Source organism: Cavia porcellus, unplaced genomic scaffold (assembly GCF_034190915.1).
Source record: "Cavia porcellus strain 051 isolate PalLab524CR breed Dunkin Hartley unplaced genomic scaffold, mCavPor4.1 scaffold_25, whole genome shotgun sequence".
Classification (NCBI taxonomy): Eukaryota; Metazoa; Chordata; class Mammalia; order Rodentia; family Caviidae; genus Cavia; species Cavia porcellus.
Window position 1 is genome coordinate 47,489,391 of NW_026947508.1, and position 18,548 is coordinate 47,507,938.

Genomic DNA, 18,548 nt, shown 5'->3' on the forward strand with positions numbered 1-18,548 from the left:
AATTACTATGAAAGTAGACTGAATAAAAGCATGAGCATAATACAAGACAAAAAGAACTGAATTTTTGAAAACAAATACTACAGCAAGAGGTCAAAAAGCTACTCCTTTTATTACTTCTGAATCTAGAAAGTATACAATTCATTAATTTCCATGAAGGAAAAACCTTTGTGATTCAGGCCATTTGACCTAACATTATGAACTACTATATACTCTACTATCAGTCACAAGTAATCATTAAAGTAGTGTTGGAAATAATCTGTATTTTAATCAGCTAGAGTAAAATGTGCCAGATGAAGCGCAAGGAAAAGAATCTCGCTGAGTGAATAGTAATCAGTTGTCCACCCCAGCTCCATTAGTTAAACCTGAACACACCCAGGTGTAGCTTGAGCAAAACTGTCATCCGCTCTCCTCTGATTAAATTCATGAGGATCCTCAATGCACCATGGAAGTATTAAAAGAGAGGTCAGAGGAACCTGTTCAAAAAGAATAAAAACTTGAGAAAGTAGTATTACAGATAGCAGCAAGAGATGTTAGGGAGAAAAAGGCAATTGTGTCAAATGTGTATCAAGATGGACACAACAGAGGGATATTGGCTGTTAGTATAAAATAACTGCAGAGTTGATTGTGTGGAACAGAGAGAGCAAAACTTAAGATTGCAATGAGGGGGGGCTGAGGATTTAGCTCAGCGGCATAAGCGCCTGCCTTGCAAGCAGGCAGTCGTGAGTTCGATCCCCGGTACCAATAAAAAGGATAAAAAGGAAAAAGACAAAAAAAAAAAAAAAAAAGACTGCAATGAGGTTAAGAATTCCAAGAGGGAAAAGAAAGTTAACCAACCATTGTATAAAGTGAAAGTAAATGGAAAGTGCAATAAAGTCAATCAGAGCACAGAGGTATAGATTAAGAATTCAATAAAGGCAGGAAGTACTTTTAACTTTTATTCTGTCATCATTATTCTGCTTTATTCTTCACAGCTTTTCTCATCATTTGATGTAACTTTTATTTACAGTTTCTCCTCCACAAATGTAAGCTTCATGAGAATAGGAAGTTTTGTCTGTTTTATTCTCTGTACATCCTCAAAACCTTGGGTACACGCAAGCCCTCATTTGTTAAATGAATGAATAAACTAAGTTCTTCCAGAGCTGGAAAAAAGAAATTTAAAATAAGGTATGACTGAAAATGCATCAAATCTTTAATTAGCACAATCCTTGTAGCAATCACTTCTTTCTACCCCAAGCAATTTAGGACCAACCCCGTGAGTTAGGTATCCAGAATATACAAAGAACTCATACAGCCCAATAAGAAGACAATCCAAGGATCTCACCAGCCATATTTACAAGAAAATACACAAATGTCCAATGAACACATGAAAAAATGTTGATCATCACTAGTCACAGCGAAATGTAAATCCAAACTACAGTAATATACTACTTCATTCCCACCAGGATTGCTTTTTTAAAAGAAAGATAATAGTGTTGCAAAGATATGTAGAAACTGAAACTGTCATGTGTTGCCAGCAGAAATCCAAAATAGCATAGCCCCTCTGGCAAACAGTTTGGTGATTTGCCAAAAAGTTAAACATAGATTTACCATATGAACCAGCAATTCTGCTCCTTGGATATAATATCCCAAAATATAAAATCTACACCCACAGAAAAACTTAAACAAGAATGTTCTTAGTAGCACTAAATCCTAACAGAAAAAAAAAATCCAAATGTCCATCAACTAATGAATAAACAAAATGTGTTATAACCATGCAATAGAATACTCTGACAAAATGTCACAACCTTTGAAAACATGCTAAGTGAAAGAAATTAGTCATAAGAACCACATGTATGATTCCATTTATATTAAATGTCCACAACTGACAAACTGATATTAGCAATTAGGTTATACCTGAGTAGTTGCGTTACACAGATTAGGGCTAGGGGGAAGAGAAGAGGTAAAAGGAGAATAGAGATTGCTCGAAGGTATGGAGCTTCTTTTAGGAGAGGAGAATGTTCTAAAATTAGAATGTAGCAATGATTACACAACTCTATGAATATATACTAAAAAACAGTGAATTCTACACTTCAAATAGGTAAATTATATGGTGTATGATTAAATCTCAATAACGTTGTTGGGGGAAAAGTGTTCAGAAGCATTATACAAATGTTCTTATTTGTTCTAATTCCCACTTCTCTCATTAGTACAAGATCCATTCCCAAATCCCAATGCTAGAAAAGTAAAGTAATGACTATACTAGAAAGCAACTCTACTAAAAGCAATTACCTTCAAATCAATAGTCCCCTCCCTTGAACCATTCAGTAGCCCTTGTTTTCTGGGCCTCTATTATTTCCAAACGTGACGTGCATTCATAAAACGTATTTAACAAAAATATACATACAGTCCACAAAAAAGTTCATACACCTGAAATTATTCTAAAGGAACTTATTCTACTGTTACCTATGAATCAACTACTTAGGCTACCCCAGTGGTGGTGAACCTACAACACATGTGCCACAATTGGCTGTTTGTTATTTTTGAAAGCTCTAATCAATGGGTATACCTTCTCTTCCTAAATCAAGATCAGGCCCAGGAAGAAACAGAAGACAAGAAAAAAAAAAACCCATTCAAGCTTCGTAAGTTCTTCCAAACTCCTAACTTTACTTCCTGCAATTTATATAAACAGATCACAGGTCACCCTCTTCAAACCAAATCATAATTCAGTAAATAACACAAGATTCTATTTCTGAGCCAGCCATTAAAAACCCACAGGATAATCCTGAAGTTTCAGTCTCTCTACTAGACTCAATAATTTACCCACAAGATGCAGTGACCACACAAACTGTGTGGTCAAATAAAGAACTTTTTCAAAGTATAGATTTATTTTTATGGGAAATATGATGAAAGTATATGAAGTTAAATCACATTGTTTGTTTAAATCCCCTGTAATGAACATACATGAAATATTAAAAATCTACAAGTTTAGTCCAAAAACATTGAGCTCCATTTTAAACAACTTCTAAAAGTATTCACTAAACAGAGAATAATCTTTTAGAAGACTGAAAGGTTTTGAGGCTTTAAATCTGACCTCAGTTATATTTAGAAAATCAACATGTCACTACTCTGGATCCTGTATCTTTATCTTGGGCATTTGATTCATGTGCTTTCCCTGGTGTAATTCAAAGCAAAAGACCTACCATACTCTTGAAGAGTAAATCAAACCCATCAGAATTTACTGGTTGTCAAGAGTAACTAAATGCTATACTGTAACAAAGATAGAAGGATAGTCTCCATTACCAGAATTTTCTAACAAAATAAAAATTACCTATCCCGTGTCCCCCAAAGTTAGTCTTTAAAAAAAAAATTACTGACTTCATATGAATCATTTCTATTCCATTTTTAGAAATTTTAGGAGTCTAGAATGAAATCCAGGAAATTAAAAGTTATCTCAGGTGATTCTGATTTACCAGTTAATTCAGGAAATATTGATTTAGGACAAGGATAGCACAAAGGTTTCATTATCATTTGTCAATCAAGTTCAAATGATAGTGGATGCCCGAAATGCTTGAGAAAGTCGTGTCTAAAAGCAACCAGAAATTAGTAGATTGCCAGGACCATGTGATGGGGAAGCGCTAACATGCAAATCATGTACTGTATGTCTATCTGTCATCCCTGATTCAGATTGTAGAATAAGATCTGCATTATTGCTTTTTAAATGGCAGAAAGTCCTAATGACTCAGGGAAAAGTAGAACTATTGCATGAATCAGGTCTCTTCAAAGTTCAGAACCACAAGGAAAAATAAGACATGATGTTTATAACCTTGTTGGAGAATTAAAATGCTACATGGTAACTATAACATGAACTTTGCTTTAGTTCCCCCAAAGAGACAGTATAAGCACTGACAGGCCCAAAATAGGCGTAATTTAGATTGACTCAATAATTAACCATGGGTCCTGATCAGTACAAGATTCCATTGGTAGCATCCAAGGGGAAGTAATAGGAGGCTACTGTAAACAAGGCATGACCCATAAGAGGGCAAACAATACACTTGGTATTATTTCAGGAGGCAGCTGTCTCTACCATTACAATGTTGGCTTCTACTAGGTCAAATTAACCTTCATACCTACCTCAATGCCTAGTACTCCTTTTGGACATTACATTCCAAACTGCTTGCTGAAATGATGTAAAAGAAGAAAAACGTAATACATTTTCAAAAGGGATAGTAACAGTATCTGCATCTTTGGTACAAAAACATAAAGAACCAAAAGAGTCAAATGGTATCAAAAAGTAAGGAGGAGAAACTGCTGTTAGAATAAAAGAAATAAGAAACATAACCAACGCAATGTGTAGACTTGGTCTACATATTGATTCAATTAAAAACAAATAATAAAAAGGTATCTTTAATCAGGAATTTGATTTATCACAGCTCAGCCTTTTGGCTAAGATCAAGTGTAGGAATCTGATTTATGAACTGAATATCAGATGACACTGAAGACAATCGATTTTGTTATAATCATAACACAGATGCATGAAAATGTCTTGTTTAGAGATACATACTAATAACAGGTTTTAAAAAGTGTCTCAATTTTTCTTTCAGGTACTTCAGGCACAAAGAAAAAATGAGACACGTGGAAAATACCTTAATTATTTGAATCTCAGTGATTGCTAAATGGCAATTCATTATTATTTTATATGCTCTACAGCACACTCAACAAAGCACTTGTACCAAAGTCTTTTGAATGTTACTCCCTCAACTCTGGCATTGTACAATTTTTTTTTTCTCTGATTTCAGGAAGTTAAGAATGAACTAGTGCTTAGAAAACAGCATATAGTCAATCAGAAGAAAATGGGTATTCATTTTGTTAGCTATACTAATAAGAAATCTCTTTAAATCTACTCAAAGAACCTCTTGTAAATTAATATGAAAACTGAGTATGAGCCAAAGCAATGACTCAGTTGCTACTGCTAAAAAGAAACAAAATACAATCTTAGACCTTATTAGAATAGTACTCAGATCTAGGAGGACTGTAACGTGTCCAATGCACACTTCACTGTGGTTAGTTCATACCAGAGTACTGTATTCTGTTTTGAGCTACTCATGTTAAGAACACTTACAAGCTAGAATGCTTGCAGGGAGGGATACAGACTAGTGAAGTGGTTAGAAACCAAACGGCTAGTACAGAACGACTGAAGAAAGTGGGCATGTTTAGTTTCAGGTAGAAACACTGATCTTCAGACTTCCATCTCATCTCTACATACAGACCCAGCATAATATTTTTCAGACTATTTCAAGAATTGTTAATGGGCATTTGAAAAAGCAGGAAAAGAGGGGAAAATGCAAGGCAGTTATACTATTAGTGTCTCAGTTCAACAAAAGGTTTGTGCTAATAACAATTGCAGAAATCTTTATACCTATATCCTGAACCCTGAGCAACTACTTTATTTTATTTATTTATTTATTTTTTTTTTGTCTTTTTCCTTTTTATCGGTACCAGGGATCGAACTCACGACTGCCTGCTTGCAAGACAGGCACTTATGCCACTGAGCTAAATCCCCAGCCCTGAGCAACTACTTTAAAGATAACAACATGTAACGTACAACTACTGTTATTCTATTTTGTTATGAAATTGTTTTACCTTTTTTCCATAAAATAAAAAAGAATGTCTACAAACTAAAAAAAAAAAAGTGACATGGCTAGGGATTTAGCTCAGTGGCATAAGCACCTGCCTTGTACAAGGAGGCAGTCATAAATTCAATCCCCAGTACAAAAAAAGAAAATAAGTGATAATCATTCTTTTATCAAAGTGTTCAATATCTGAGACTCCTTTGTGAATGTCTAAGAAAAGGATATTCAGTATTTCTAAAATGTGAAAAGTTATTCATTCATTCAATAAATAAACTTTACTGAGCCTCAATTATTTCACAAACACTCCCTCAGGTGCTAAGGATACAATAACGAGCATTTTTAATATCCTGGAGTATAGCTGGCAAACAACCAACCTGATTGATTCTTTTTCTACTCCTCTCACCTCCATCCTTTCTAAATCTTCGACTATGCCTTCAGATTAGAGAACCCAATCTCTAATATTATCACAACCACTATCTCTTCCACAAAGCTTTCTTGATCATCATCAAGCAAAAGCACTCTCTTCTTGGCAAATCCAAGGCTCTTTTTCTGTAACATTCCTCACATTCCTTGTAAACAAACACCTCTTAATTACGTCTGGGTTTCTCATAGCACCCAGAACAGTGTATTGAATGCACAGGTATCAAAAAAAAAAATTTTTTTTTGCTGAAAGAGTATTCACCTTTAAATATTTAACATGTTATCTTGTGACAGGCAAACAAAGTCTCTGCTATTCCACATGGAAAAACAGGCAAAAAGAAATTAGAAGCAAATTTTAACTCAATTACAGCTGTCACCTTTCAACTACAGGCAACAATAATATTCAAAGAAAAGCTAAATGACTATTGAGCATAGTGGCACAAGTTGTAAACCCAACATTTGGAAGGCTGAGGCAGAAGGATCACCACAAGTTTGATGCCAGCCTGGGGGTACATAGTGAGTTCAAGGCCATCCTGAACCACAGAGACCCTGCCTCCAAAAAAAAGAAAGAGAGAAACAAAAAGAAAAGCTAAATGACTATGTGAAGTGCTGAAGTGAGATAGCTCACTACACTGAATGAAGAAAGAACTACTATATAGTATATCTCTCTACACTAGACAAAAGGTAACTTTTGATACAAGTTATCTGTAATATTAAAATTCTTAAAGTTAATCATGAAATATTCTTTCTGTTATTAGCATAAGAAATACACAACAATGCCTACCACATTTCATGTACAACATAAGGACAGCCATAAGCCACATAACATGTTGCACCGACAATGGTCTCATAAGAATGTATCACCCCTAAGTGAAGTCATTATCATTTTAGTTTGTATAAGTACAGCACACTTAGATATTCCTACAAAGTCAAAATAACCTCACAACACCCTTCTCAGAACACATCCTTATTGTTAAGGGAAGCACGACCGAATATAGGGAGGATAAAAACCTAAAAAGAGTTTCCATTCCAGAAGAGTCAATACAGTATTTCTTAATCAGGCTACCAAAGCAAACCTGATACAAATCAGAATGCCTACATCATCTACTTCAGTAAGCTGTTCCTCAGATGAGGAAATTCTTTATATTTAGATCAATGATCTTCAATGTTCTATAAAGAATCATGAAGACATCAGCTACTATTGTAACTACCTAAATATACAGCTAAAAGCATTAAATCCTTTAAATAAGCAAACTAGTCATTCTGCCTTTTTGTTGTTGTTGTTGTTTGTCTTTTTTCCTTTTTTTAATCAGTACTGGGGATCGAACTCACTGCCTGCTTGCAGGCAGGTGCTTATGCCGCTGAGCTAAATCCCCAGCCCCCATTCTGCCTTTCTAATTCATAAACAGAAGAAATGGCAGGATACCTCTATATGTCAAAGATATCTCTGTGATGTCTCTCACCAACTAAAAGCTGCAGTCTCTGCTGATAGCAAACTCTGCTTTCACTTGTGTCCCCAGTATGCCAGCACATAACAAGAGGGCAAATAAGTGAGCGAGTAAGAGAAATGAATAAATCCAATGTTTATGAGTTAAAAATAGTATTTTAAGTCAGGTGTGGTGACACATGCCTATAATCTCAGCAGTTGGGATGGTGAGGTATGAGGATCACAAGTTTAAGGTTAGCCTAGGCTACATAGTGAGTTCAAAGCCAGCATGGACTACATAGTGAAATCTTGTCTCAAGAAAACAAAACAAAACAAACAAAACCCACAATACCAAATTTTGCTTGCCCCTGGAGGACTAAAATTAATTTCTTGAAAGGACCAAAACCTAACAAAAACTTAAACCACTTACTTCACTCGAATCTTGACCTACAAGACTGTAATTAAATAAGTTACCAGGCTCATTGATTTTCATAACTGCTTAGAAAGCAAAATACTTTGATAATACCAGCTTTTTAAACTGCCCTTCAAATGTGCTAACATTCATATTCTTCCAAATTTTCATCTGGAAAAAATAGTTTGTTTTCTTTTAAACTATAAAAGTACGCTCACATAAAGACAGGTTACTCGTTGCTATGCTTTTTCTCCCAGTCTTTTCCATTCAGTTACATCTTCTTTACATTACATACTCTCAGTCTTCTAACCCACCATGCAGTTGGGCATGGTGACACATGCCTGTAATCGCAGCAATTGAGGAGAATAAGGCAGGAAGATCACTAGCTTAGGCTACATAACCAGCCCACCATGCAAGAGACAACAGATTTCATGCTGTGGCAGTAATCCAGGCACCCTCAGTAGAACCATGTTCCAAATAATTTCTCAACGTACTTTCACAAAATAAGACCTAATTTGTTTGGCAATCCTTAAGAGTTTCTATTCTAAGTTCTTCCCATCCTCACCTCCAGAATTCTAAAGACACAGAATGCAGATTTAGTCAGAATGCTTCCAAAGAATGAAAAATTGACCTACATTTAAGGAAGTTGCCCACTAGTTTTACGACTCCTAAATTTGACAGTACAAGTCTAGAAAAGAAATGCAGAGTTTGGGCTCTAATGTCTGCTCCCCTATTAAGTGAGTGTCACTAAGTAAATCTTAGCTTCAGTTTCTCCATTTATCAAGAGTATTACTTGCCCTACCTACATCAATCAAAGGGCTTCTGTGAGGCTCCAAACTGTAACAAACTCAATAAAATTCAACCAAATATAAGATGAAAATGTTTCAAAAACACAAATGCTCTCTAATAAACAACGTTCAATAAGGTTTCCTCTGACTGGTAAAGACAGCATTTCTCTGGTGGCTGCTCTCCATGAATACATGATAAAACAAAACCATTCATCTACAACACATTTTACCTGTCTGTTCCTAAGTATGTCACAGATTCACAGACATAACCACACCAGCAGAAACCAACGCCATGTCATTCACTTCCTGCTACAACACTGTTCCATCTTCTTTCAAAGGGTACAATAGCTCTCAACACTGTGTTCCAGCTTCTTTCAGAGGGTCCAGAACTCTCAGTAGCTGGGTATCTGGCTGCTGTCACTTTAAATAATTTCCAGAAGTGTACAGCCAAGCCACAAACGCCTTTAAAAGTTATTTTTAATAATTTAATACCTGTATATTCATCAGCCAAAATCTAGCATGTTAACAATAACCTATTTCCAATATACCACTCCAATCTCATTTCTAAGCAAACAAAATTTGAAACTTTCTTAGTTGAATTCTAGCTGTCTACCCCCCTCATCTATTTCTCTTGTAAATCTCAGTTATTAGAAAGCTGTCCTATTAATGTTATTAAAGAAAGGTTAGGCCTCAAACATGGGAAGAAAATGATTCCAAGTTTTGAGGTTTTTTAATACAATTACATCAGCACAAAATTCAATCAATTAGGTGATCAATCTGACACTATGTCACTTGAGCAGGATTCTACCTAGGCCAGGGATATAGCTCAGCAGCACAGCACCTGGTGGGCAAGCGAGAGGTTGAGTTTGATTCCTAATATACATCCCCACCCAAAAAAGGACTCTATCTAGGAAAAATTTAGTTATGCTTTTAACTTTGTACCCCAGGTCAAAACTAAAGTCAGCTGATTATGTAGTTTCCTACAGGGTCATCATAGGTAGGGCTAAGTTTTTAACAGAATCTGTGACCATCTCTCTCTACACATGACTTGAAAATAATAAAAAATAGACAACATAGTGTTTGGAGTCTCTAAAAAGTCTCTATGATTATGTTCTAACATTAGCTCGTCTAATTACACTCTGAAAATTTGCGTTCATTACAGACTACTTCACCCCTTAATGACGGGAAATAAGTCAGTACAGTGTTAATGTAGGTCTAATTACACCAAAATGAAATCACTTTAGATTTATAATAAAATTCTTCAAGCAACCAAAGTAACCTAGAAATTATTAGAGCTGGGCATGGTGGCACATACCTATAACCCCAGGAGGCTGAGGCAGAAAGATCAAAAGTTTGAGGAAACTCTTGGTAACGTATCTCAAGACCCTGTCTCAAATTAAATAAAAAAGAAAGCAGGGGAGGTAGTGGGATGTAGCTCAGTGGCAGAACACAGGTCTCATATATACAAGGCTCTGAGTTCAATTCTCAGTATCAACAAAAAAATTTTAAACAGAAAAAAGGAAAGAAATTATTTGAATCTAAGCCTATCAATGGTGTCAAAGTAAGAGTTCTTACTGAATTGGGTTCTATGTTACTGTCCCATAACATATATTCATACTTATCTTTTATCTCGTAGTACTAAAGTTTCATATCACATGAATTACTGTGTCTCATATATTTTATCCTAATTCTATAGAAAACATCACACTTGAAAAACATCACATTCTCAGGTTATCAGTTAGTATGTATGTCAAGTAGAATAACAGTAGAAGGTATCTAAGAACAAAATGTACTTAAAATACATAGAATGCTGTTAAAAACATAAGTATAACATCTGGTTCCATGTAACAAAGCTACTTCCATATCCCAACAGATGGTCCACAGTAATAATGCTTTGCTGATCTGGTTATAACAAATTCTATTAAATCAAAAATCCTGTACAGCAGATGCCTTTTCCAATTTCAGTGTAAGTCAATCTCTTTAAACCAAAAGACTGTGCTTTTATTATTTGTGCACTAAGACCCAGTTATGCCAATTAAGATCATCAAAATTTTTAACAATTGTTATAAAATGCCACTGTGATGCAGTATTTTCTGATTTGGAATGGAGTAGGTAAAGAATTATCTCCCTCTCTATGACTGAAAGGCTAATTGTTCAAAGTGGAAAAAAAATTTAACAGTTAAAAGAAGGCTTTGGAAAGGTTAAAAATGAGCATTAGCTGTCGCAAGCCCAGGTTTCCTAATAGTGACTATATGGAAAGCAAAACAACTAAAAAGCCAAGAGAGCAGTGAAAACAATGTGATTTCTAAGCTGAGAGACTATTAGCAAGGACAAACAAAAACAATATACCCAAATATTTAAGCATTTATCTTTGTATACTATAATGTTACAATGTTAGGTCCATATTTAAAGAAAAGGTGGATGCAATGTCAAGTTAACTTTGGTAAAATCCTATCTGCATATTCCTAGTCATGCTCTTACTTGGAATATTACTCTCTTTTAATTTATAACTAGTAAACAGAACAGTGCAGTGATTAAGAGCTACTAAATTCTGAAAACAGACAGCAAGGGTTCAAATCCTGGCTCTTTATTCCTAGCTATGTACCTCTGAACAAGCGACTTAATCCTTCTATGCCTATTTCCTCATCTGTAACACTTTGATGATAATAAAATCTACCTCTTAGGAGTTGGGAGGATTATATAATAAAAGTATTTACATCATTTTTGTGCCAACAGTAACGCCTCAAAAAATGTTAGCCATTATTATTTATCATTATTGTCATCACCATCTTAATTCCTATTAAAGTTCTGAAAGACAAAGTCTGAAGTCTTGACATGCTAAAGATTAATCATTAAAATTCAGTGACTACTCAAGTAAGTAATCCCTGTTAAGTCTCTAGAATTTTTCGTGGGGATCCTCTAAATTAGAAAAGCAGCACATACTAGAAGAAACAGCACAAACACAAGCCAAAAATTATTTGCTCCATTACTGCTCCACAGACTTAAATGTGCAAGCCTCCCGACCCAAATTTCAAACTGCTCATTTTACATTATAGGGTTATTGTGAGATCAAATGAGATAATGCATGAGAAAACATACCCAATCCATTCAAGCTCTAAATAAATGCTCAGGGCCCATGTATTACTCATTTTCATACCCCTAAGGCCTACTAAAATGTACAACAGAGGTTATAATCTGCCAGGAAGGCTACAAAGACTGTAATGTGAAGAACTGATGAAGATGAATAAGAAACTTAAATGTGCATCAACTGACGAACAGTCAAAAATGTAGTACATTAACATAATAAAATATTATTTGACAATGAAAAGGAACTGCTGATACATACAACATGGATAACCACTGAAACACACACTAAGCAAAAGAGGTCAGACACAAAAGACTGAAATGAAAACAGCATGACTCCCCTTATAGGAAGTGTACAGAACCAGCAAATCAATAGACATGTTAAATACATTACTGACTTGCTTTGGACTATGTGTGTATGGAGTTGGGGAGGTGACTGCTAATGGATACAAGAGTCCCCCTTTCGTGACACTGGGAATCGAGAACCGAGGGCCTTGCACTGAGCCAGTACATTTTTTTGAGACATGGCCTCATTAAGTTGCTACGTTTCCCAGAATAGGTTTGAACTTGTTATCCTCCTGCCTCAGCTTCCTAGAGAGCTGGGATTATAAGCATGTGCCATCACGTCCAGCCAAATTTCTTTTTGAAATGTTATTCTAAAAACTGCTGTGGTTATGGTTGTCCTCTGTGAAGACACTAAAAACCACTGAACTGTATACTTTAAATAGATAGATTCTATGGAATGTAAATTTTATCTCAATACATAAAGCTGTTCTGAAAAGATTAAGAAGAGAACTGCTAAATTAGAATTGTCTCAAACACTTTTTAAAAAAAAAAAAATTAGTGAGCTCCGACATGTGAACTAGACTGAGACCCAGGCTGAGGTAGGCATTAGGAAAAAATAATGAAAATTATCATGAGACCATTATATCTCTACAAATCCTACTAATAACAAATCTGGCATCTATTATCTTTCCTTTCAAAATTCTATGGTTATGAATCACCTCCTCCTGGTCTAGTTCAACAGTCTTCACTATAGTCACTGTGTCTGAACTGGAAGACTGAATTTGGTACTATCAACCTTTGTGGTGGAAAAATCTTCCTATCTTTGGTTTCTGTGCCACTAATGTACTTCCTGATTCTTCTCAGAATGTTTTACCTATTAGTCTATTATGTGACTCAAAATTCCAAAGCTCAAAGCCTTCTCCATTATACTTCCCATCTTATACATATCTACTCACATTTTACTACCAGTTATAGTCCAGTCACTACAAAATCTGCATTTCCTTTCTCTAGATAATGATTAAATGCATAAGGTTTAGTAACTTGCCTGAAGTCCCTTACGTTTCAGTAAGGTAATACACATAGTTCAGAAAAATGTCTGGCATACATAAGTACTTAATGTTAGCTATTCAACCAGTACCTTATATGTCAGGACATCTTACTCCTTCTTTTTGTTGTTTGTTTGTTTTTTGGCTTTTTGAGACAGGGTCTCACTAGGCAGTTCAGCCTGGCGTTGAGCTCACTTTCCTAGCCCAGGCTGGCCTCAAACTTGCAACGACCCTTTTGCCTTGGTCTCCCCACTTTCTGAAGAGAATTAGAGTACCCGATCAAACTAACTCTATCCTTGAAAGACCCTCCATGAACACCCTCATCAATCCCAACTTCACTTATTATTCACCAATACAGATTATCTGTGACAGTCAAGGTCCTTCATATTTTTTGTCTATTGCCATTTCTCTGCCTTTGCACATGCCTCTTTGATTTCCTGGAAAAACTCTTTCCACTTTGTGAATTTTTCTCACATATCACATAAATCTTTGACCTTGGTTGCACTTTTAACTCAAACAGGAGTTGGATGTTATTTGGTGATTTTGTAGGTTGTCTGTTTGTTTTCGTTTTTTGAGGCAGGGTCTTGCTATCTAGTTCAGGGTAGCCTTAAACTTACTATGTAGCCCAGGCTGGCCTTGAATTGACAGCAATCTTCCTTGCCTTAGCCTCCCAAGTGCTAGGATTACAGGCAGGCACCACCATACCTGGTTGTTCAGTGATTTTGATGTACAAGCGCTGCTTCTCCAACAAAAGAAACTTCTGTTCCTCTTTCAACAACTGTTGAGTTTTTCAAAGAGACCCCTATTTTAGTTTCCAAGTTTTTTCATAAGACTACTTCACAAATAGGCAGCTCGGTCCTTTGCAGAAGTACAGTACACAAATGTTGACTGACTTACTAAAAAATGTTTCACATTGTATCAAAAGACAATCACTGCTTTCCACTGCCCCACCCATAACTTAGCACAGTAAAAGCAGGCACGATCTGTATTTCAGTGTTTTTGTTCTATGTAGAAAGAAAAAGGAAGACTATACTAACAATTATACCCAATAAAAGAAATAAAACAATTATTAGAAATATAACTCAAGGCTAGTATAATGGTGCACTCTTCTAATCTCAGCACTCTGGAAGCTGGGTAGGGTGACTCCAAATTCAACCCCAGCCTGGGCAACTTCGCAAAACTTAGTCTTGAAATAAAAAAATTTTCTAGAAGGGCTGAGATACAATTCAATATGAAGGCCTGAGTTCAATTTCCAATAACACACACACACATGATTTTAATTCATTCTCAAAAAGACTACATAATATGAAAAACAACAGAATGCTAGCTATTTAGGAACTGAGTGACTTCGAAACAGTAAAATTTTTTATTTCACCCAAACTAACTAACTAAAAAGGCCAAAATAATTATGTTCTGGCTTCATCCAAAAAAATCTCATAATGGAATGAGAAACTCTCCAGGATCTTCAGCAGCACAAAGCCAAGAACAAGATTCTCTCGGTAACTCCAACACAAGACCAGAAAAAGACAACTTCTCAGATTTACTTAAGAAACTAAAAAAGTCAACCACATTTATATACCCCACCCAGTTAGGGAAGAAACAAAACTCTAAGAGATGTACTGCTTTTCTGTAAGTATGTGCTAAGGTCTAGAAGGAATGAAAGATTTCTCTCACTGTTACAGTAGTCTCTTCCCTGTAAAGAGAGCAATCTGTGGTCTCAAAAAAGCTAAACACAGGACGATGGAAACTTAACCTGGAAAGGACATTATAGGAGGGAAAAAAGTATACAAACCGCATGTTTCTAAACCGGTGTCTAGAGTCCAACATAGTCAACAGAAAGAAAAGTGAAATAAAAGGACTTCCACAAAAAAGGAAACTAAGTGAAACTACTGCTATCTTGCAAGAAAAAACTATATATAACACACCTATATGACATGTATGCTTCTTCACGAGGGAACAAAATACAGTAGAAGGAAAAATAAAATAATTGTTAGGAAAAAGAAAATACATGATACAATCCCCAACTCTACTCATTCAGGAATAAATACATCTAGGAACGCCATAAACTAGTGCAACAACCAAAATGGAAAACCTCTGCCAATCATACACACAAAAAATAAAACAGAAATATGAAAACTATACGCATCAAAGCACCAGTAACAGGAGCTTATTCTCATTTTAGGATCGAGAGAAGAGAAAGAAGAGCTGATGGGAGATGAGAAAAAAAGTCAATGAAACTAAGCTCTGGTATGTCCCTTACTGATTTCAATTTCAGAGAGTACAAAACTCTTGGTTTCTTCTATCTAACCAACTGTAGGGCTCTGCAAAGCAAACTGACCTTAGCACTTTCCACATCACCCGTAGGAAATCACCAAAGGAAAAACCATCCCGTTAACCTCCCTCTTCACCAGCTGCAAAAATGGAGAGGATGGGGGGGACGGGACACCCTACCACGTGGGCAGGATGCAACACACACAGGACACCAACACATCCGCAAGGAACGGCTGCCTTTGCCCCAATGCCAGCAAAGGACACAGCGAAAGAACGGGCGGGAACGCAGGCCCCTCGCGAGGGCCTCTTCCGCCGAAGGGCACCCCGAAGGCACAAGGTACTAGCCGCCTTCCGGACCGAAAAGCGCCCAGAGGCTTGAAGAGAAGGACTCGCATCGCGCCGGGGCCCGGGGGCTGGCCCAGACGAGGGCGCGAGTCGCGGAGAGGAGACGCCCGCTGCCCTCGGACTCCGAGCTCAGCGATCTACGTCCGGTTCCCCCGGGCCCCATCTGGGGGAGGGGCCGGAGGCGCGGAGCCGCCGCTCCCCAGCTGAGGGGCAGCAGCAGCTGAGAAGCGCCGTGGGGGAGAGAGGCACCCAAGCCTCGCGCCCCCGCCAGGCCCGGCCAGAGCCCCCGCCCCGCCCGCCGCTCACCACGCAGCGCGCAGCGGCTGAGAAAGCAGAAAGCGTCTCGCGGAGGGCAACCCCTGCCTCGGTCCCGGGAGATGCCCCAGCCCCGCCTCCTCGCCCGTCGCCCCGGCCCGGCGGCGCGGGCGCCTGGCACTCACCTCAGGCTGCGCAGGCCGGGACGGCCCGGCCGAGCCCCCGGCCGCTGCGTGCGACTCCGCCCCCTAAGAAGGGTCCCAATAGCGCCTGTTGTGAGCCGCCAGGGCCCGAAGCAGCGCCGAGAGCGGCGGCGGCAGCGGGAGCAGCCAACATCCGGGGCCGCGCACCCGGAACTACTTACCGACCCACGCCCCCCCACGCCCCCGCCTCCCTCGCCTCCCGCGACGTCTCTGCGCCACCGTACTGGCGTCGGCGACGGCGGCGGCAGCGGCGGTAGCGTCAGGGCCCTCCGCGATCTCGCGACTTACACTGGATTCCTCCGCCAAGGCAAATAGTGCCCTGGGACTTCAGTGGCTCTACCGCTGCGTAACTGGTGTTAACAATTGCCGCGCACAGTTCCGTGCGATTTTGGACCCTGTCCCTCAGAGTGACGTCTGGGGAATGCAGGTGGCAAAAGCTGCCCCGCAGTCGATGATTGCTAGGACCTGCGGCCCCGGACCGTTTCCAGGGGTCCCGTGCACCATATGGAATGTGGCCTCGTGACCTCTCTCCCTGCCTTCCAACCTGTGCCACCTCAGCGTAGTGGCAGGCACCGTAGCTTCACCAAGAAATCTGGCCCCTTTCCGACCTCACACACCGAGGAGGTACAGGGCCCTGCGAAGGCAGAAGCGGATCTTCCCTGAGGACACTTGCTCTTAAAAACCTCACGAGCTGCGGGTTCTAGGCCCGCTTCTGCGGCGGCCTTTCTTTTGCGGAGTCATATTTTCTCTCTGCTAAACAAAGGACTTGGAACTCTGAAAGGCCTTCAGACTCTCAGGGTCACTGTCTGAGTTATAGTCCTGCTATCAACAGGTGGAGGGAGCATTAAGAAAGGTATTTCCGACGCCTGCTGGACTTTGGAATTTACTTCTGCGTCAGTCTTCACTGAGTCTCTGAACTGTTAGCACTGATAATCTTCCCTGTAATTGCACGCTTAATTACATTGCGATACATTATTTGCTGTTGCTTCATTAACCTACTCTCTGTACAGCACTGAGGACACTTAAACTCCATAAATGTTTCATATTTGAATACGGAGGCATTCTTTAGATAAACGCTAGGTTAATTGGATGAGAGGAATAAGAGAGACCTGAGTGACTTGGCCTTGGAAAGTTATTTTTCTGTCAAAGAGATCAGATAAAGACTTCCAGTATTTCAAGATCTGAGCACTCCATTCCTTCAGCAAATATTAAACACCTGCCCTTTGCCAAGCAACTCCATGCCCTGCGTCCCTGGGGATTCAAAGTCGTCACATAACACCTTTTCTTTATAGTACTCTAACAAGATTCTCAACATTCATTTTCTCGTCCACCCAACATATATTTGCCAATCACTACTTAGTTCGCAGATTCTGCAGTACTTTTGGATGAAAGGGTACCAGGAATCGAACCTAGGACCTTACACTTGCCAGGTAGGCGCTGTCACTGAGCTAAATCCCTAGCCCTTCTAAGGTATTTTAGTGCTCAAGAAGTGTCAATGAGAAGAGAGAAAAATACTCTACCTCTTGGAGCTTTTATTCTAGGGGACAGAATTGTGAAATAGGTGTTGAGAGCTCTAGGAAAAAATAGGCTAAGGGTTATAAGGAACACTAGAAGAAGAAACAATGAAACAATAAATCGAGCTATCAGGGTGAACCCCATTTATAATACAATTTTAACCAGACTTGGGGGAATTGAAGGAAGGAACCATGCAGATGTGGCAGAAGCATTCCTGAAAATGTTAGAAATAGTGAAGAGGCCAGGACAATTAGAAAATAAGATTGGAAGATCAGAACAGAAAAGGAATCTTGCAGGCCGTTGTAAGAATCTTGACTAAGATTCATTCTGGCTTGCTTTGCTAAGAGCAGAAAGTAGTAGGACAATGATAGAAGCCAGAGGCTTCATTTTCTATGTGCAGAATGGCTTGGCCAGGAAGATATCAATGAATAGAATAAGATACAGATTATATAGTTTAAGAACTCATAGGGTAGCGGGCGCGTGGTGGCTCCTGCCTGTAATCCCAGTACTCGGGAGGCTGAGGCAGGAGGATTGTTTCGAGTTCGAGACCAGCCTAGGCTACAAAGTAAGCTCAAGGCCAGCCTGATCTGCATAGCAAGACCCGGTCTCAAAAAAAAAAAAAAAAAAAAGCCCTCATAGGATAGTAGGAAGCAAGTGGATTACATAATTATAATACACTGGGATAAGGAAAATGGTATCCCAAAGAGCAGGCCACCTTTCCCAGCTTTCCTGAGTGGATAGATGTTCTCAGAGCTCCAAATTGCTGAAGGAATTAGAAATTCCTGATTCTTTGTTGGTCTGCTGGGTGGATCCTCAGTAACAGTAAACACTGGCCTTATTCCCAGTCTTTGTTGTCCAGAGCCTAACTTTATCTGAGAGACTATAGGGA

The 18,548-nt window shown here is 38.7% G+C and overlaps 1 protein-coding gene across 1 annotated transcript in view; it reads right to left on the reverse strand.

Annotated features, from left to right (window-relative positions):
• Nucleotides 1-16,648, reverse strand: part of LOC134472806 (forkhead box protein J3-like) — a 181,477-nt gene extending 164,829 nt beyond the window's left edge. Inside the window, exons 1-2 of the mRNA XM_063235137.1 lie at nt 16,591-16,648; nt 16,127-16,427 (exon numbers count right to left, since the gene is read on the reverse strand). Of these exons, the coding sequence (XP_063091207.1) occupies nt 16,127-16,427; nt 16,591-16,648 (359 nt within the window). The remainder of the gene's footprint in view (nt 1-16,126; nt 16,428-16,590) is intronic.
• Between the last annotated feature and the right edge of the window lie 1,900 nt (nt 16,649-18,548).